Here is a 21,895-nt window from a genome sequence, read left to right on the forward strand (position 1 = left end):
TAGTCATTTTGAATATGTAAAAGATATTCCTTTAATAAACAGATTCTTCAGAATTTATAACTACTAATGATTAGACTGTAGATTTTTTTTTAGATTTTATTTTTAAGCAATCTCTACAACTAACACGGGCCTCAAACCCACAAGCCCAAGATCAAGAGTCACACACCCCACCAAATGAGCCAGCCAGGTGCCTCTAGACTGTAGATTTTCACTTGAATTCTCCTGAGATGGTTTTAATGGTTCTCAAGTAACTTCACAACGGTTTATACTGTATATATATTTATAGTACAGGGTATTTGGAACTTGTTATAATATCACTCTGCCAAAGGAAAAAAAATACAAGAAGGGGTAATGGTCTCTAAAATGATGGAAGAAAAGTGGGGCACCTGGTGGTTCAGTTGGTTAAGTGTCTAACTCTTGGTTTTGGCTCATGTCATGATCTTGCGGTTCATGAGTTCGAGCCCCTCATTACACTCTGCACTGGCAGTGTGGACCCTGCTTGGTATTCTGTCTCTTTTCCTCTCTAGCTGCCTCTCCCCTGCTCACTCTCTGGCTCTCTCAAACAAATAAACTTTAAGAAAAATTTTTTAAATAATAATAATAAAATGATGGTAGAAAAGTAAAATGATAAGCATATGCAATGTTGTAAAGAATAAATACATATTAAAACATATGAAACATAGAAATTAAGTCCAAAAAGTATATTTGACTATACAGTTTTACATTGGAATTGGTTCAGCCATCAGAAGAGATCATTGGTGTTGAAGCATCTGTAACCTGGAATAGAACAAGTCTTTATCCTTCTCTTAGGTAAAACGTTTACCAAAAAAATTCATAATGTTTATTGAACACTGTGCTGAGGGAACCAAGGCAGCCAGAATACAGAGACTGTTAATGAGTGATACCAAGCATAAACTATTGATTTATTGATCCTATAGAATTTTGAGTTTATACTCTATTTTTGACCATTCCTGAAACTCTGTAAACAGGTATGTGACATAGTTAATGCTGTTGACCATATAATATTCCAAAGCTGATTTGGTATTCTAAAAACACAGTGCATCTGACTATTCTATTGAAAGTCTCAAAGGTATTTCTCCATTAGCAGATGAATAGTTAAATTATGGTATATCCAAATGGTGAAATAATATGCAGCTATTAAAAAGCATATTATAGAATTACACTTATTGATATGATAAAATGTTAATGATCTATTACCAACTGTAAAGAAGGCATAAAGGTCATGTAGTATATCACCTTTTCTTTATCACTATACAAACTCAGTTTCCCCCACTCATCATACACAAACACATACACACACACACACACACACACACACACACATTTGTCAAAGATTATCAAGATATGTCCTTTATTTCTGGATAGTAGAATTATGAGTGCTTTCTTTGTTTATTTCTGCATATTTTTATTTAAAAAATTTTTTTTAATATTTATTTATTTTTGAGAGAGACAGACAGAGAGTGAGCGGGGAAGGGGCAAAGGGAGACAGACAGAAACTAAAGCAGGCTCCAGGCTCTGAGCTGTCCACACACAGCCCAACATGGGAGCTGAACTCACAGACTGCAAGATCATGACCTGAGCTGAAGTCAGATGCTTAACTGACTGAGCCACCCAGGTGCCCCTATTTCTTCATTTTTAAAGTTTGCATTGAAAAAGTATTTCATTTGTGATTAGAAGATATTACTAGTTAATTTTGTACATAGATAAAAGTATAGATGTTTTATTCTTTTAGTTATTCAATATTTAAGATTATTCTCCATTAATATTGAATATATAGTTCTTACATGATGAAAAGAAAAACATAATATATGCTAAGGATAGGCAAATCTTTAAAAAAAAGACTTTTCTTCATCACTTTTCATAGAGAAACTATCAACAGGCATTTGAACAGAAAAAAATTGTTGGGATGTTTTCTCAGATACTGAAAATAAATTTTACATTTCCTGTATAACAAGGTATCTATATTTTAAAATGCACTTTGTGTTCTATTTTCAGGATAAATACCATTTAGCATGGCTTTTCCCAATAGTTTTGTCTTGGTAACATTTTCCATATACAAAATCCTACTTTTGTTTAATGATATCAGTGTAAGAACATAAGAAAGACCTCAGCTGCACAAGGCAAAGTATGTTCTACCTTGAGTAAATAATAGTAGTCTTCTAGCTGCAATTGTAAGGATGACCACAGTAAATCTTTAGCTATAAAAATTAAATGTTGCACCTGTCTAATATAAATACTTAATAAAGTATAGTTTTTTTGGCCAGTTCAAAATATTCCTTTCTGTCATTGAGATCTTATTTCTTTGTTGTTATGATAATTACACTATTAATGTATTTAAATTATTATTTGAAATCCATTGAAACACATTTAAAAACCTGTTTTCCTTATAACTTTGAATTATGAGTGTATCCTGAGATATATACCCTTTCCAATTCCTACCTTTGTAAGACACAGGAAATTAACAAATTCAAAATGTCTGGAGCAAAATAAACTTCTTTCTCCTTCCCAAACCAAGAAAACTTTACATAGCAAATGCTGTGCAGTCTTACTCAATTTAAGTTACAGGTATATAGAGCTTTTTGGTATAATAATTACTTCTTTTGCCAAAACATCTTATTATCTTATAACATTTTTATCATAGATACTCCCTTTTTAGACATAAACTAATACAAAAAGTGCATTGCCATGTATTTGATTGGAAACTTCTTTGGACTATATAACATCTCTCAGAAATATTCAGGGGCACCTGGGTGGCTCAGTCATTTAAGCACCTGACTCTTTTTTTTTTTTTTTAATGTTTATTTGTTTGGTAAGAGAGAGAGAGAGAGAGAGCATGAGCAGGGGAGGGGCAGAGAGAGGGAGACACAGAATATGAAGCAGGCTCCAGGCTCTGAGCTGTCAGCACAGAGCCTGACATGGGGCTCGAACCCACGAACCATGAGATCATGACATAAGCCAAAGTTGGACACCCAACTGACTGAGCTGCCCAGGCGCCCCTAAGCGCCCGACTCTTGATTTTGGCTCAGGTCACAATCTCAGGATTGGTGAGATCGAGCCTGGCGTCAGGCTCTGCACTGACAGTTTGCAGCCTGCTGGGGTTTCTCTCTCTCTCCCTCTCTGCCCCTCCCCTGTTCTCTCTCTCTCTCAAAAGAAATAAACATTAAAAAAGATTCAGTCATTCAACAGATATTCGTTGAGGTTTAGTATGTGCCAGACACCATTCTACTTGTGGGCAAACATCAACAAACTAATGAGAATCCCTCTTATTGTGGAGTTGGCATCCTAATGCAGTGCTGCCCAATGGAACTTTTTAAAACTTTATTAATTTTAATTTAACTGGCTGCATGTGGCAAAGGGCTGTATATTGGATAGTGTATTTGCAGTGGTTAATACATAGAAAAAAGAGGGCACCTACATATCTCCGACTGATTTTGGCTCAAGTTGTGGGATCAAGCCCCACACTGAGCATGGAGATTCTCTATGTCCCTTGAGATTCTCTCTGTCTCTCTCTCTCTGCCCCTCTCCCCTGCTTGCATGCACTCTATTTTTTTTTTCATTTATTTATTTATTTTGAGAGACAGAGTGAGCAGGGGAGGGCCAGGGGGAGAGAGAGAGACAGAATCCTTAGCAGGCTCTGCACTGCCAGGGTGGAGCCTGAGATGGGGCTCAAAGCCACAAACCATGAGATCATGACCTGAGCCGAAGTCAGATGCTTAACCAACTGAGGCACCCAGGTGCCCCATGAATTGTGCTTTGAAGACAAATATCTGTCTATACTGAATGTAACATTTCTGTATTTTGATATCTTTTCTACTAATAGTGCCTTTTTCCAGGAAAAAAAAAAAAATGACTGTGGTGTTGTTGAAAGGACCTCAGTTGTGTCAATCATCTTAGGTCCAAATGCCACCAATGCCCAGAAACGCATGACTTCGAGCGAGTCATTTAACCTTTATGGGTCTTGATTTTCTTAGCAGTAAAATGAGAATAGACTCAAGTATTTTTAAAATCCTTTTAAACTTTCTTAATTATATGATTTTACTTCATTTCACATAATTGAGGGGGCCTATTAAAAATGTTGTAGTTCTGGGGCTCCTGGGTGGCGCAGTCGGTTAAGCGTCCGACTTCAGCCAGGTCACGATCTCGCGGTCCGTGAGTTCGAGCCCCGCGTCGGGCTCTGGGCTGATGGCTCAGAGCCTGGAGCCTGTTTCCGATTCTGTGTCTCCCTCTCTCTCTGTCCCTACCCCGTTGATGCTCTGTCTCTCTCTGTCCCAAAAATAAATAAACGTTGAAAAAAAAAATGTTGTAGTTCAAAATTATTAACTAAATTATATCATAAAAGCCTTGATAAATTCACTGTTTTTAAAATCATCAGTGAGCATCTAGTCTCTATGAGTAGACAGTATATGTAATGATATTCAAGAAATATGTACCAGAATCTTAAGTTCCTTGTGGCATTTACCACTGGAATCATGTAATGAATCCTTTGTAAACTAATTTTTTTATGAAGCAAGAAATTCTTCCATTTAATTGTTTCTATTTAAGTGAAATTTCGTATTATTTCATTTATTTTAAATCCTAGGAGTTAAGGCCTATATTTAGAACTTTTGGAGTATGTTGACCTGATTTGAAGCCTTGGCTCTGCTACTTAACAGTAGTATAACCATCAACAAATTAACAAATTATTTACGCATGATGGTGCTCCCTTATCTATAAAGGATATCTTCCAAGATCCCCAATAGATGCGTGAGAACCACGGATAGTACCTAATTGTTTATATACTATGATTTCTTCCTATGCAAACATACCTATGATAAAGTTTAATTTATAAATTAGGTAGAGTTGTATAACAACAATAATAAAATGTAACAAGTATAAAAATGGTAAAAGTTTTATGCATGTGGTACACTCTCTCTCAAAATATCTTATTGTACTGTACTCACTTTTTTTATGATGATGTGAGATGATCACATGCCTACATGATGAGATGATGTGAGGTGAATGACGTGGTCACTGTGGCATAGCTTTTAGGCTGCTCTTCTGTTTCAGGACCAAGGTAGACCATGGTAACTAAAACTACAGAAAGTGAAACCATAGATAAGGGAAGACTCCTGTATTAAATCTGTTTCTTCTCATCAGGAAGGATTAATAATAATAACTTCATGAGATGTTGTAAGCATTGAGTTACATAATAAATATAAAGAACCACAAGTGTATATTATTATTGATACTGTTTGTTATTATTAAACATCCTTATCATTAGTGTTATTTTCTCTATCCAAGTGAAGATCTTTTATAGAACAAAGACTGTGTGCCAAAATTTGTGACTAGTTAAACAAATCCTAATAGAATGTAATTAGCATGGTAGAAAATATGAAAATAATATCAACCCCAAATGTATAAATATTTTTCCTGATATTAAAGTTTTAAGAAATGTAACAATTATGGTCTTGTTTATACCCAAAACCATCATCTGGTAATCCCAGGACTGATAAAAATTTTTTAAAAGTTAGAAATCTGACTTAACAAAAGACAAACACTGATGACTAAAGAGTTAAATTTAGGAAAAGGACACTCATTTTGAAAGACAACTTGATATTGATCGATATTATCTGTATTTTTAAGTGATGAATAGAAACTAAAAGACTTGTCAACTATTCTGATATTCTAAGATAAACAACAAAAAGTAAAATTTTGAAGAAAATGGTTTCCAGGGCTAAAACATGATGCCTTTAATGAGATTTAGAAATTCAGAAATCAAAGTCCAGAGTATAACCATTTGGGGACCTAAAAAAAAGCAATTGAAGATAATGCCAATTAGTCACATATTTTCAGTGTTCCAAATTCATTTTTTACATAACTTTTGACAGTGTTGACTACTTCTGCCTTTTTAAAACTTACCTTGTGCATTCTGGAATTTTGGTCTTAGTCAACTTTCTAATTTCATACCTATTCAGTTTCAGTTTTCTTTCCTATCTCTCCTTGGTATTTTTTTTTTAATTTTTTTAAATGTTTATTTTTGAGAGAGAGAGAGGGAGAGACAGAGAGACAGAGTGTGAATGGGGGAGGGGCAGAGAGAGAGGGAGACACAGAATCTGAAGCAGGTTCCAGGCCCTGAGCTGTCAGCACAGAGCCCAATGCAGGGCTTGAATTTATCAGCCATGAGATCATGACCTGAGTTGAAGTGGGATGCTTAACCAATTGAGCCATCCAGGCCTCCCTCTCCTTAGTATTTTTAAAGAATTATATTGTTGATCTTTTTTCTTCTCTTTGAAATTAGTTTCATTCTTAGGATTTTATCACTGATGATTCCTAAAATTGCCCAATCTAAACTTTATTTCTTTTAGTCCTTCAGTAAATACTTCTCTGAACCAGAAGGCACAGATAGGTTCTACACTTCCTCAGAGTTTACAGTCTTTTGGATATACAGAAAGAAAAATGAGCCGTGATTGTATTTAAGTTCTATGAAAGTAAAGTATAAAATCCTATAAAGGCACATAAGTGGCACCTGGATGGCTCAGTCAGTTAAATGTCCAATTCTTGATTTCAGCTCAGGTCATGATCTCATGGTTTGTGGGTTTGAAACCCACATCAGGCTTTGAGCTGCCAGAGCGGAGCCTACTTGGAATTCTCTCTCTCCCTGTCTCTCTCTGTCCCTGTCTCTCACTCTCTCAAAAACAAATAAACATTAAAAACAAATTTACGCATATAACGAGCCCTTACCTCCCCTGTATGCTAAGACATTCAGGGAGGAAGTAAGGAGTGGCCCAGAGGTGACAAAAAAATGAAATGGTTGTTATAGTTGGGAGATCTGTTATACTGAGCAAATAAATACTTTCAGAAAAAAAAAAAAAAAAAAAAAAAAAAGATATTGAAGACAATGAAAGCCTGGTTTCCCACTGTTAGAGAAAACATTTGAACATAAAAACGAAGAAGATTAAATATAATCCTGAGGTTTTACATTGGAATTGGAGCTGTTGACTTGGTGTTGGAGAATATGAATTTATGGTATGTGTGTACCACATACACACAGATATGGAGTTAGAGATGTATATATGTGTGCATATAAATGTGTGTACATACACACATAGATTTTTGAGTGCAGCATCTACTGGCAGAGCCAAAAGGCAATGTACCAAAGTTACAACGAGCACTCTGAGATCTCAGATCTTGATGTCTACATGTTGTCCTCCACTAGAAGGAATCAGGGCCCTGGGCCCTTTGAAGTAAGGTCTGATTTCAGAGCTAGGCTAGAAAAAATATGAGATGAATTTGAACCATCTTGTGCCAGGAAGAAAATGCTCAAAATATGATGAGGTTGTGTCAAAAGATCACCAGAGCCATCTTGAATATTTGAACACTGGGCAAATCTTAAATATTAAAATAAGTGATGATAGTAATAGATTACAACCATTGAGTAAAATAGGAAGAAAAAGAAAAGAAAGAAAGAAAGAGAAAGAAAGAAAAGAAAGAGCTGTTCCTTACAGTATATGCCAATTAAACAGCATAGAAAGAATGATAGACCTAGAATATCTCCATTTGGCAACTATCCTAGTACTTAGGAGTTGTCAGTGGATGCTGGTGGGTTGATAAACTATTGATGATGAATGGGATGCTGACAATCTTGGAATAGCTCTAACACTGAAATTAATCAATTACAAAGAGTAAAAGTAATGACCTTATGGTGTACAAACATGGGAGACACTGACAAGATTAGATGAGAAAGGTTAACATCCCAGTAATGGGATGAGTAAGCATGATGTGCCTCTGATGAGTTTCACTGAGAAGAGCACAGCATCATTGCTGCAGTATTCCTTTTAAGAAAATAGGACCAAAGTCTGGAGCATGAAGAGGCATCAGAAGATCATCCCATAGAATTTAAGATCCATTCTCTAGAACTGTTAACACGACAGAGACTAAGGAATAATTCTTGCTTGGGAGAGGGTGAAGAAATATTACAGTTAAATGCAACATGTGGTCCATGAGATCCTGGCCACAGAAAGTAAAAAGGAACATTGCTGAGACAAATGGCAAAATTTGATTGAGATCTGTGGCTTGGATGGTAGTGTTATATCAATGTGGATTTCCTGTCTTGGAAAGTTGTGTTATGGTTATGTACAGGAATGTCCTTGTTTAGAGAACTATACTCAGCAGTACTTAGAGGTGATGAGGCATAATGTCTGTAGCTTGCTCTCACACAGTTCTGAAAAAGAGTGAGGATAACAAGTATATAGAGAGAAAGAGAAAGGGTAATGGGGCAGATGTGGGGAAATGTTAACAGTTGGGCAATTGGTGTCAGAATATATGGGAATCCTTTGTACTGTTTCTGTAAATTTGAAAATTAAAAAATTACATATACGTTATCTTAAAGCAAATGGAGAACTTATACCAGAATGGGGTTAAATGGAAGAATTTTGTTAGGAAGTGATCCCTAAACTGAGATCTGAAATATGTCAGCAAGGGGCACCCTTTATTGAGCTTCTTGAGAAGAGAGATTGTTTCGTTTTAGTTTACTTTTGTTTTGTTTTTAATGGTTGGCATTTAGGTATTATTGATTAAATGCATGAATTGAAAAAAACTGAAGGAAGTTTTCTATGACTGGAAGTTAGCAAGTGTGGTAGTGGCAAGAAATTAGGCTAGTAAGGTAAGCAGAGAACAGGGCATATAGTAGCATATATATTCGGTACACTTGTAAGAAAATAAAATTGAAAGAATTTCAAAAATGGCTTAAGAAATGGCAGCTCTCTACTGTATCCCAAGTGATAACAATTAAGAAAACAGTTCTGATCAGATATTTATTTTTTTTGATGTTGAATTTCTTTTGAAATTTTTAACTAATTAGACAAGATTTATTCTGCTGTAGGTTAAATTAGTGGACCTTTATAGAAATTCTTGCCAATTATCAGGCTTACGTGTACATATGAATGAATACACGTATACTTCATAGGATCAGAAAATTTGAATCATGTACGGTTTGGCCCAGCTCTAAGTGCTGCTCAGACAGCTGTTAGAAACTTTTGATTCAGTATATATCCAGTAGCACACCTTTCATAAAATAAACCCTGTCTGTTAATCTCTCCACCTTTTTCAGTTCTAGTTTTCTTTTTTCCATTCGGCCAAATTGTTTGAACTTAACTATAGAGTATTATTTTTCTAAATAGTTTCTTAGGGAAAATGTACCCCCCCAAAAATTCATTGGCCCCTTGGTATTTTAGTCCTGCTGCTATTATAATTTCAAATGAGTAAAATAATCTGTAGAATGTAGAGAGATTACATTCAAGAAGCGAAATCAGTTATTTTCGTACCGTTAGTAAATTAATTTTGGGGAAAGGCATAATACTTCTCAGGAAGAAATAGGGCAATTTTTGCCTAGATATTTGTTCCCAAGAAGTACTTACTTTATTTACCACAAAATTGGGCAAGGTAGAATCTTTTTAGAACTAAGAACTTATATAGGGATATAGGGCTATAAAATTTATAAATTAATGTGAAATATAAGAAATCTTGCAAAATACTCAAATGTATTCTGTAATTATAGGAATTTAAAAAGAGAATTGTTAAAGTGTGTATTTTATAATTATTTACAACATTTCTTTTTGTTTTCTTTTACAAAATATGCTAGGCACTTGGTGGTGTCCCAGGAAGTCAGCCATTACTTCCAAGTGGAATGGACCCAACTCGACAACAAGGTGATTACTTTAAAGTAAAAAAGTGAAACTGACATGCAGAATCTCAAAGGAAATCCTTTATTTTTTAAGGACAATCTTATCTGTATATATGTTTTATAAGTATCCCAGTTGCATTTTTGCAGGTAACATGGCCAAATGACTTGTATTTTCAGCTTACTCTCACAATTATGCATGATAGTGAGGGTAGTAATAATAAAAGAAATAGTAATTAAATATCCAAAATCCATATTGTAACTAATAACTTCTAAAACCTTTTATATAACTTCTAACTAATGGAAATTTAAATGATTACATCACATAAGATATCTTCTGCCTTTTTCAGATAGGTTAGTCCATCTGAAAGATGAGCAGGAGGAAAGAAAATGCTAAGCAACAGTAGCTTGATTATTTTAACAAATCAATAATTCGGTCCTTCCAACAGAGATGTTTAGGTACCACAGATAGGTATGGCTCTAATACACTGTTCCAAGGTAAAAGGAGCAAATCATATGAGAGATGTATTTCAGTACAGACTAGGAAGAAGAATTTAATCTCAGTGAATGGAGAGTGTAGTCAAGTAGCAGTAAGAGGCAAAAAAGTAGCCATGGAAGCCAAGATGAGATGATGTCAATAACCCAGTCCCTTACTAAGTAAGATTTAATGTCAAGCAGAGAGGAGGCTACTGGCTCCTGGTTTAGCACTCATGCTCATTACTTTGCTAGTATCTTCATACCTTTTTTTTTTTTTTTTAAAGGACATCCAAATATGGGTGGGCCAATGCAGAGAATGACTCCTCCAAGAGGAATGGTGCCCTTAGGACCACAGGTAAATAATCAGCACAAAAAGCTAGATGCTGAGTTTTCTGCCTTCATCTTCTGTAAATAAACTATATCATTTGTTGGCTTTTATTATATGCATTAAAGGCTTGATATAACATAATTACTAGGTTCTTGAGGAACAGAATATCTGTGACATGTCCAAAATGATGTGACAACAAACCATATTTTAAGAGTGCTATCACATATGCCTTTAGTACATTTGAAAAAATATGTAGAAATACAATAAAGTAATTATTATAAAAATAACTATTAATTACCTTTTTGTTAACTATGCTGAGGAAATATAAAAATATTGTAATAATTATTATAAAAGATAAGCATATAAGTTAAATAAAATGCAATTGAGCTAAGCTATTAAATAGAATAAGCAGCATAAAATATATTTCTAGAAGTCTTGTAAAGAATGCCATTGGAAATTTATTATATTCATATTCATAGAATATGAACATAATAGCTATTTAGAAATAAACATTAAAATGGGTGTTAGTGAGCAAGCGTAATCCTATCAGTGTATATCAGATGTTAGCCTTCTTCTCTATCAAAATTTCCCAGAAGTACACAATATGAGTTTGAATCTGTCCTACCTGTTGGTGACATATATTTTTTTAAAATATGGTGTTATAGAATAGCAGTTATTTTTGGTAAAACATCCTTTTGTCTCTCTTGGGAAAACTGCATGAAGTAGAAATTAATGTTATAATGTTATGTTTCAAGGAAGCTAGCCCTAAATCCAGAATTTTAAATTTCTGTCTGATGGGTCAGAGGTTAGTATGTCATAATACTGGCTAAAAGAGTGAATTAATTTATTTTCTTTATTCTTTCCAAGAATAGCTTTATAAGTGACAGTTTTAGGAACTTGTTTTATGTATCTACTTTTTAAAAATTAATATTTTGTTGTGTGCCCAAAGGAGTCAGAAAATCAAGAATCTAACACTGAGATAATATGAGTTAGACCTAGGAGTTTCCAACCAACATTATAATTATATAGGTATACACACACACACACACACACACACACACACACTCATATATATATATATATATACATACAATTATATATATATGTATAAGTATATATGTATATATACACACATATATACATAAATTATATATATATACACACAGTTATATATATATACACGTATATATATATAATTATATATATATATAAGTGTATTGAAACACCAAGACCATATAACCAAAATTTTCAAAGATACTATATTTCATTAAAAAAATAAAACCTAATATGTAAATATTTGACACCCTCAGAGTCAGAAAGAAATTATTTGTTTAGTCTCATTTATTTCCTAGTATTTTCTTAAGATCTTATAAAACTGATTTAGATATTTAAATCATTTTCCCCTATGTCTATTCATGTTAGGGTTGATGATGTATGTGATCAACCATCAGAAGCTATTGATATCAATTAGAATTCATAAGATCTACAGGATATTTCATTGACTCAATATATATTTTAGTTTTTAATGAACTAAGCCAGTTTGACTATACAGAACTTGAAGGATTTTCCCCCCAAAATTTCATAATAGATACATTTTTTTTAATGTCTATTTATTTTTGAGAGAGAGACAGAGATAGAGAACAAGTAGGGGAGGGACAGACAGAAGGAGACACAGAATCCGAAGCAGTTTCCAGGCTCTGCAGTGTCAGCACAGAACCTGACAAGGGGCTCAAACTCATGAAGCATGAGGTCATGACCTAAGCTGAAGTCGGACACTAAACCAACTGAGCCACCCAGGCGCCCCTAGATACATTTTAAATATACATAAAAATGTGGTGCCTGTAATTTAGTTACCGTTCTTCATTCAGTTCACTGATTTTTAAACTAGCGGCTCTTTAAACTTTTGTCCTCCCAAACCAATATTTTCAATACTTCTAAAAACTAGAGTCTGATTTAAGGGTCAGTTTTGCAGTGTTTGAAAGATAAAACAATGGTTACTTAAGTTGTATGCGCACTTAGATCTCATTTGGAAATGCAGAAATAGAAAGCATACTGGTCTTTATGTTTTATAAATACCTAGCTGTTTATGTGTTTTGTGTTATAAGTAAATTATAATAAAAAAGTAAATGAGTAGATTTCTAGTATGTAATCTCGTATTGATGAGTTTTAATACCCAAGTTTATCATGTAAGTGTGAATTCTTTCTTTGTATTTTCAAAATCAGAGTAGTTTATTTCTGCCATTTGGATTAATATCCTTGCTATGTATATCTTCATAGTTTGAGGTAGATAAAATGTTTTGCTTTGAATTTACTTCAGAAACAAGAACTACCTACATTAACGTCTTTAAATCACAGTATACAGAGTGTCAATGGTTAAAGGAAATTATTTATACATGCCATTACTTGAATGAAAAGGAATCCTATTAATATGAGCGGCAAATTAGGTAAAATGTGAGGTAACATAATTTGGAATGAAGGATTCTTTTGAGATATTTATCTATAACACCTGACATATGAAACTTAGGCACTATAAACTATGAGGTTTGTAAAAGTTATCTGTGTTTCTTGAAAGATAATGAGAAAAACAATTCTCATAGCAGGTATTTAACCATACAGATGCTACCCAAGAACAGAATGCATCTGCTTTTTTCTAGTTGAATTATGGAAATAGTCTCTGTAATATTGTTTCTAGTCTTTTACACAAACATAAAATACGTCTCTTTTTTTTAATTGTAGATCTCATTTCCATAATATTTTGAGCTTAAAACAAGTATAATGGAGAAGGACAGTAGTTATCTGTTAGAACAATTGAATTCCTAAAACAAAGAAATATATATAATCTAAGGATTTTTAGATAAGGCTGATTTAGGCAGATCACACCTACATTATAGTAAACATGTGCTTAATGTTTATCACATGAATGAAGAAATAACATCAGCTCTAAATCTTGACATATTTTTCCCACCTCTTTACCTATTTTATTTTTTTATTTTTTTTATTTTTTTAGTGTTTTATTTTTATTTCTGAGATAGAGGGAGAGACAGAGCATGAACAGGGGAGGAGCAGAGAGACAGGGAGACAGAATCAGAAGCAGGATCCAGGCTCCGAGCTGTCAGCACACAGCCCGATGCGGGGCTTGAACTCGCCGTGAGATCATGACCTGAGCCGAAGTCAGATGCTTAACCGACTGAGTCACCCAGGCGCCCCCCCACCCCGCCCCACCTTTACCTATTTTAAATTTAAGTTCAGGGATAATATATACAGTTATCTATTTAATCAAGAAAAATATCTTAATACCATATCTGAAGACATTTTTCTACTTGCTTGTGTAATAAGATATACTTAGCTTGTCTGTGTTCTTATGCTCACCAGGTTCCATATGACTAACAGAAAAATTTGCCAAGACTATATAGTTAGTTCTAGTTTCTCCAGAAATCTGAAGGATAAATGAGTTGTATACAGGTAGGAACATACCATGATTTCCAAATCAAATACCTGGCTGGAGTGGAGAAATAGTGAGATGGGAATACATAGTAAGTTGTCATGTAAAGAGAGTTAACTTTTTCTTTATTTTCAAATTTAAGATAGGAGGTAGAATTCAGTTCAATAAAGGGAAGAACTTTCTAGAAAGTAAACTACCCAATCATGGAGAAACTATAAACTTTCCAAGCAGAATCTGAACAGCCATTTTGTCAGGAACATTGCATTGGGAAAGAGATTAAACCAGATGGAATTGTATAGCTGCCATCCGCTTTAAAATTCAGTGATTCTAAATTAGCTCTTACCATTCTGCCTTTGTTGATACCACTTGAAAAGCCAGTTGTTATTCTTTCTTATCTTCCTGTTTTCTTTTGCTTCAGATTATTCACAAAATGAAAATATTTTGTAAATCTATCAAATTATGTATTGGATAATTTCTTACTCATTTCCTGTGATACTTGAGCACTGGATATACCAAGATGAATAAAACAGATTCTACCTTCAAGGTACTTATTGTTTACTAGGAGACACAAATACATAAAGAAAAACTATCATATATTAGAAAAAAAAATCTAGAAAAGAAATATGCATACTCTGTCAGGGAATCATTACACAAACAAGCATATAATTCTGTTACAGTTGAGGGCTCAAGAGAAGCTGGTGAGAAGAGGGCTCATTTAAGTTGGTCCCTTATTAATGGCGACAAGCAAGAGCAGCTACAGTGTTTGAGCATGTGGTGTCATGCTTTTAATGCACCGAGCACTATGATAGCTGTTTTAGATGATTTTGTTTTGTCTTCCAACAAGCTTTTAGAAGACATGATAAGGAATTTGGCTGAGTGGACAATTGGGACAAGTATTGGCCCATGATCACACATATAGAAAGAGGGACAGAGGAAATGGGGCAGTGGCAACAGACGTTCAAACCAATATCTTTCTATATCCAGAGCGATAAAGAAAACTAATGTTTCCCTTGATAAAATGAAATAGATCTTCTAAGACCAAAAATGAAGGGATACTTTTCTTTTGAAGCATTTCTATTATACTTTACCATCCAGATTTTATTTCCAATGGCTAACTTTCTTCTCAGACTTCTGGCTAATATTGCTGGTGCCACTGCCATGCTTGGTCCAGAGGTTAAGGGAAATGACTATCATTTTAACTAATGACTCAAGTATGGATAGAAACCTTTCTGTCCCATAGCACATACAATTGGGATGTTTAAGTAAGATTTCTTGAAATTAAAAGGTAATAAACAATGAGAAGAACATGTAACTAGGTCATTTATACACTGTGGTTTACTCTCTGGAGTTAACAGTCTCATTGAGTATTTCCTTGTCATCTTAGTACCTACTACACAAAAGGCCATGCTAGGAGTTACCATGAGTGTAAAAGTGTATTGCGTGTTTCTGAACTACAAGAAATCCAGTAGGCTGGAGGGTATAGTTGGGAGTAGGGGAAGAAGGTGAAGATAATAGGAAATGAATACAGGAAATACAGGCTAGGGCTGATCTGCAAATACCATGATAGAGCCATGCTAAGGAATAAACATTTGATAGGCAGTGTGGGTCATCATGGCTCTTAAGTGACATAAATAAGAATGAGTTTTAATTTTTTTTAATGTTTATTTATTTTTGAGAGAAAGAGCGCATGCATGTGAGCAGGTGGGAGGTGGGGGGGCGGGTTGGGCAGAGAGAGGGAGACACAGAATCTGAAGCAGGCTCCAGACTCTGAGCTGTCAGTACAGAGCCCGACGCGGGGCTTGAACTCACAGACCACGAGATCATGACCTGAGCTGAAGTTGGACGCTTAACTGACTGAACCACCCAGGCACCCTTAGAAGCATAGTTCTGGAGGCAGCATGAAGAATAAATTGGGAGAGGGGAAAGGCTAAGTCAGAGAGACCAATGAAGACAGTACATTAGTCTCAGTAAATGACAAAGATTAGTGATATGAAGGAAAGCACTATTTCAAGAACTATTTCACAGGTGGAATCAATACACTTTGGTAACTGACTGGATTCAGGAATTGAAATAAAAGGAAGAGACATCATTGAGCTCCCAGAGGTTCTTAGCCTCGACTGTTGTACAGCAGGTGATGCCACAGAACTGACTGAAGAAACAGTGGGAAGAATGCAGTTGTGAGAAGAGAACATTGAGTTTACTTTTAGATATGTTGAACATGAAGTGGTATCCAGTTAGAAACAGTCCAAATGAAGTTCAATATAGGAGTTTTCAGGAGTTTAGGAGAGATATCATGACAAAATTTAACACATTTGGGATTCCTAAATCATTGTTGAACTAATGGTACCAGATAAAATTACCTATAAGTGTGTATTTATTTAAAGGAATGCTACGGCTAGAACTTGGAGAAAAGCAACTTTTAAAGAGTGCAAAATAAAAGGAGTCAGCAAAGGAAATTGAAAAAGAGTAGTCAGAAAGGTTGTAGATAAAGTGCTGTGAGAAAGCCAAGCATGAAAGCAGTTGATAGTGTCAAAATATATTAACGTAAGAATGTTAAAAAAAAATCTTTTGGCCCTAATGGAAACTAAAGTAAGCTAATATGATATGCATGTTAAAACATTAAAATGTTTTTCTCCTTTGAATATACATAAGAGAAATTGACAGAAGCCTATTGAGTGATATGATTCATGTATACATACTTTAGTTTTCATATATTGTTGTACATGTTTGTATTAGTGCATTTCTCTATAGGATGTATTATTTTGTAAGCAGAAATAGTTTGCATTCAACTTTCTTGTTGGGTTCACCAGTCTGTTTTTTTTCCTTCAGATTTTATGGAATTGTTCTGGGTCTGACAATTTCAAACATGTTAACTAAGTCTTTTCTTTAAAAGTAGAGTTTTGGATTTATAAAATGTTTTATTTGTAAACATTCACTGTTATACAGATATTAGGACCTTAATAAAGATATGTTGCATATTATAATTGCAGTTGTACCTTAATCATTTAACATGCCCCAATGATCTTACATAGTCATGTAGTTTTTAGAAGACACAGAGCAAAGTAATTGTTAAAATAGAAGCAATAGTACAAGAGTGGACCCTTCAGAGAAAGAATTGCACAGGCCTTATCCAATCAGGAGTTATGTAGGGAAATCATTAACCTGCTCTCCTTTCTTTCCCCCCTCCTCTTTGGTTTTGTTTTTTTGTTTTGTGGTAGTCTGACCCTTGGTTATCATTACAGAACTATGGAGGTGCAATGAGACCCCCACTGAATGCTTTAGGTGGCCCTGGAATGCCCGGAATGAACATGTAAGCAAAATGCCATATTATCCTGTTTAGTATTCTATTTTCTGTCTTCTGAAGTCACACTAATTTGTAACACACTTTCAGCTCCTCAATTTCTGTGTAGTATAAAATGGAACTGGTGTAAATGAACTAAACATGAGCACTAGTGTCTGCCTCGTTTTCACAACATACTCCCTTTTTCTTCCTTCCCTTGCAACCTTTAATTTTTTTTTCCATTTTCAAATGCCAAATGCCAACTTTTAGCCTGGTTTTCATGGTTCATTTATTTAATTAAAAATGAGTCTTTTATGTATAAACACAGCCTCCAGATAGTCCATACAAAACTGTAAAGAGATGCGGACACGAGGACCAGGACTTCACTCCACAGAAACAGACAATTGATACTAACTTCATTTTAACAGATACTAAATGATTCCTAAAAGATCTTAATTCTTATATATGAGTCTTTACTTTTGCTTTGTTGGGATCACTCTTAACCCAGGAAGCATTCTTTCTGGTATTATCTTCTATATTAAAAAACTTTCCATACTATAGGGTCATTTTTTTAATTTTCTTTTTAAGTTTATTTATGTTTGAGAGAGATACAGAGAGAGAGAGAGCAGGCAAGGGGCAGAGAGAGAGGAGAGAGAATCCCAAGTAGGCTTTGCACGATCAGCGCAGAGCCCAACTCAGAGCTCAATCCCACGAACCATGAGACCATGATGTGAACCAACATCAAGAGTCAGACACTTAACCAACTGAGCTACCCAGGAGCCCTGATAGGGTGAATTTTTGTTTGAAAATTAAGATGTGCAGATAAGGTGTAAACTGACAGTATTTTGGTTTGTTTTTTACTGTAAAGTCCTTTCAAGCCCAAAGAGCATGGTTGTTTCTATTACACCGAATAACGCCATCTATTAAGGAATTTTAACTTATTTTTCAATATCTAACTTGCCCTCAAAGTTCCATATACACCAGGTGTTTGTGACTTTCATTAATTCACTAAAGGGTCAATTCTATGATGTGGCCTAAAGAAAGCTTACCAGAAATAATGAAACCTTTCCATATAGGGTTGTGGGTAGTTTCCTCTAATATATTTTCCCATTAGTCCTTTGGTTACTTACATATCAAATTAGACAGCTCTGCCATCATTTAATGGCATTGAAGATATAATGAGACAAGTTCCTTTGATATAGTTAGGGATTTTTTAAGTTTCTGAAACCATTTTCATGGAAAGCAATTTTGCCTAAAATAGAAAATAGGTTAATAAGTGGCTACCAGCCAGACTCAAAACTAACAGAACAAGGGGAAAAAAGTAGGTCAAATTTTCCTATCACGTCTTTTTACTTTTAAAGTAAAAATGGGTAGACATGAAGTCTGACTTTTCTTAAATCTCTCAAAGGCTTAGCCTTTATTAATGGTTGTTACAAAAAGGAGTGATATTTTATGCTTAAATCAAAAGCTGCAACTCTTACCAATAGGATTTAGATGTATATAAAATTTACCTACCTGAGATTCTGACTTTAAAATGCAATAGCTTTTAGAAAATATAATTTTAAATACTATGTATAGATGTAAGGAGTATACATTTTGAATATTATGATCAGTTAAAAATTAGCATTAAATGGTAAGATTGTACCTAATGTCATTTTGTGTACTACACTTCATTATACTTAGCCATGTGGTCAACTTTAGATCAACCTGTTTTTGTTAATATAAAGAAAAAAGTTATTTTTATGTGACCATTAAGAAACTCAGCTGCTTAAAACTGTCTGGTTCTTTTCTCACATACACTTAAATAAACACATATGGGTGCATTAAATTCCCTAGACTATGGACACTAAAAATATGGTTGGAATTTTTAATATTATTTTTGCTGACATTTGCATTTGGGTTTCTCACTTAAATACACTCAGATCATTTAAAATATTTTTATTACCCTATATTGTATTATTCGTATAATTTCTGTTTTTTTAAAGTGACTGAGCCTTAACAGACTCAGATTTCCATTATTTCTTACTATTGATTTATTTGTGGTCTTATGTAATTTTCAGTTTTCTATAAATTAGTATATTCTTAAAGAACAATGAAAATGTAAATATTTCCTTTTAACAAGGAAGTTCTGAAGTACGTAAGATCCAAACAGACAGAATAATTCATGTGTTGATATTGGCCCCAACAAAGCAAAAGTGAATTTAAAGAGACATAAAAAAATAAAATGTATCATCTCCATTGTACTCAATAGAGTAAACTTTTTTGAAATTCACTTCATAATTTAGTATCTTTAAAACATATACTAAATTCATGTTTTGGCAAATAAGTATTTCTAACTAGCATTTGTGGCTTTCTTCACGTCACTTTTTTACATGTTGGGTAATTTAAAAATTAAAGGTAAAGGCATTAGAATAGTGTTACTTTAAGCTATGTTTTTAACAGTCTTAGATATTTGCATGTTGGAGTCAGGTGAGACCTGCCGGCGAATCATACCTGGATGAGTTTTCTTTAGCTTGTCACTTTTTCTTGTTTGCCATGAAAATATAATGACAGTGAAAAATAATACCCAACTGTGCTCACAAAAGTAATTAAATACTGTATACCAACTGGCAAACTATTTGGAACAAAATTTTGGTAGTTTTATTTTTACAATTATTGGTTGTCTCCATAGAACATAGTTATTCTGACATAATTTTTATATTTCAGTGCTCTGAACTCAAGTTATTTATAGTATCATCTAAAATTAAAGAGTATACTTCTAATGTTTCTCTAACTACTATTGTATTTTTACAAATAAAAGCCTAATATCAATTTCAGTACTTTAAAGTAGAATTTACAAACTACAGCCACAATGTAAATGTTTTCAAGTGCATTATGGATAAGTTTTTTAAAAGAAACTATTTCTAAATTAACCGCATTTTTATAAATTTCCAGAGAGTTTAGGATTCAGCATTATAACATTTCTAATTCAACTTTGTATACATTGGTATTTTGTAAAACTAAGAGGGCAAATAATTTCAAAGGATCTAGACCTTCTTGTTATCCTGTAGAATGATAAATTTTCCGTAGTTATTGTCTTGAAATAAAATGACTGTACAGCAAAAAAATTTTTCTCTACAGTAATCATAGTTGCTTTTATTTTATCAAGTCCGTATACACTTACCAAAAAATACATGCTTCTTTTAAATTACATTTTTCTCTTTGTTTTTTAAATGAGGCTATCCTGATTCTACTTCAGACTATACCTATATAGAAATCTCCATTCAAAATAACTCCTGTATTATAGTGTGTAAATTACTTTCTTGATAATACTGCTGGTCCTCAAAAGGTGTGGGAATTACTGAGCTTATGTGGTTGTTCTAATAGAACTTCTCGCTAATATAACCCCCATTTTATTTAGCACTTTTTGTGAAACTTTGTTTTCAATCACAACGGCAGTGTTGGGAGAAATTTGGCTTATCCACATGAATTTTTGTTTTTAGTTTTTTTTTAATGTTTATTTATTTTTGAGAGTGAGAGAGAACATGAGCTGGGTAGGGGCAGAAAGACAGGGGGACAGAAGATCTGAAGCAGACTCTGTGCTGACAGCAGAGACCCCAGTGTGAGACTCGAGCTCACAAACTGTGAGGTCATGACCTGAACTGAAGTCAGTCGCTCAACTAACAGAACCACCCATGGGCCCCCTCCATGTGAATTATTAATACTTAACCTATCATATTAAAATGCAATGGGGGCACCTGGCTGACTCAGTCGGTTAAGTGCCTGACTTTTGATTTCAGCTTAGGTCATGATCTTATGGTTCTTGAGATAGAACCCCATGCCAGGCTCTGTTCTAGCAGCTTGGAGCCTGGTTGGGATTCTCTCTCTCCCTCTCTATCTGCCTCTCCCCTGCTCATGCTCTCTCAGATGGGCTCTTTGTCTCTCAAAATAAATATATAAACACTTCAAAAAAAAATAAAATCCAATGTGATATGAAATACATAGTGTGCTGAGACTAGATTAGTATTTGTCAAATAACTGAAATGTGTAAAAGGTATTGTTATTGATAATGTAATATTTAACATTTAATTGAATGCTGTTATTTAAGTAAAATGTTTAGTTATTTAACATTTAATTTAGCATGTTAATTTAACATTAAATAATTTTTAAATGATAAATAAATATGATATTTAATCTTATACAGTCCTATTTTTAAAATTATGAGATCATTATCAACTTAACATCATTGTATACAAATTTTTGCCATGATTTGTATATAGCATTTTTTTTAGATAGAAAGCATGAAGGTGGGGGAGAGCAAGAAAGGGGGAGAGAGAGAGAGAAAGAGAGAGAGGGAGAGAGAGAGAGAGAGAGAGAAAGAGAAAGAGAGAGAGAGAGAATCCCAAGAAGGCTCCATTCTCAGCACAGAGCCTGATGTGTGGCTCAATTCCATGACCCTGGGATCATGACCAAGCCGAAATCAAGAGTATGATATTCAACCAACTCAGCCACCCAGGCACCCCTGGATATAGCATATTTTTTGTGCTGTTTTAAGATAAATATTTCCCAATTTCTTTACTATGTTTTATTTAACATCACACAAATTATGTGGATTAACATCAAACAAATAAAATGTTTCACTTGGTAAATACATACCATATGTTTTACCTCACTTTCTGTCCATTAGGACATTGAATCCTGTATGTAAGA

At 34.1% G+C, this 21,895-nt stretch overlaps 1 protein-coding gene across 4 annotated transcripts in view; it reads left to right on the top strand.

Moving 5' to 3' along the window:
- Positions 1-21,895, top strand: part of SSBP2 (single stranded DNA binding protein 2) — a 316,842-nt gene that overhangs the window by 248,989 nt on the left and 45,958 nt on the right. For 2 of the 4 annotated variants that reach the window (XM_040449499.1, XM_040449513.1), the window contains 3 exons: positions 9,641-9,707; positions 10,441-10,511; positions 17,169-17,236. In XM_040449499.1, the coding sequence (XP_040305433.1) occupies positions 9,641-9,707; positions 10,441-10,511; positions 17,169-17,236 (206 nt within the window). Of the gene's footprint in view, positions 1-9,640; positions 9,708-10,440; positions 10,512-17,144; positions 17,237-21,895 lie in introns of all 4 variants that reach the window. The other 2 variants (XM_040449505.1, XM_040449491.1) reach the window with 1 other exon arrangement.

The sequence above is a fragment of the Herpailurus yagouaroundi genome, unplaced genomic scaffold (assembly GCF_014898765.1).
Source record: "Herpailurus yagouaroundi ecotype Mexico unplaced genomic scaffold, PumYag 29, whole genome shotgun sequence".
Lineage (NCBI taxonomy): Eukaryota > Metazoa > Chordata > Mammalia > Carnivora > Felidae > Herpailurus > Herpailurus yagouaroundi.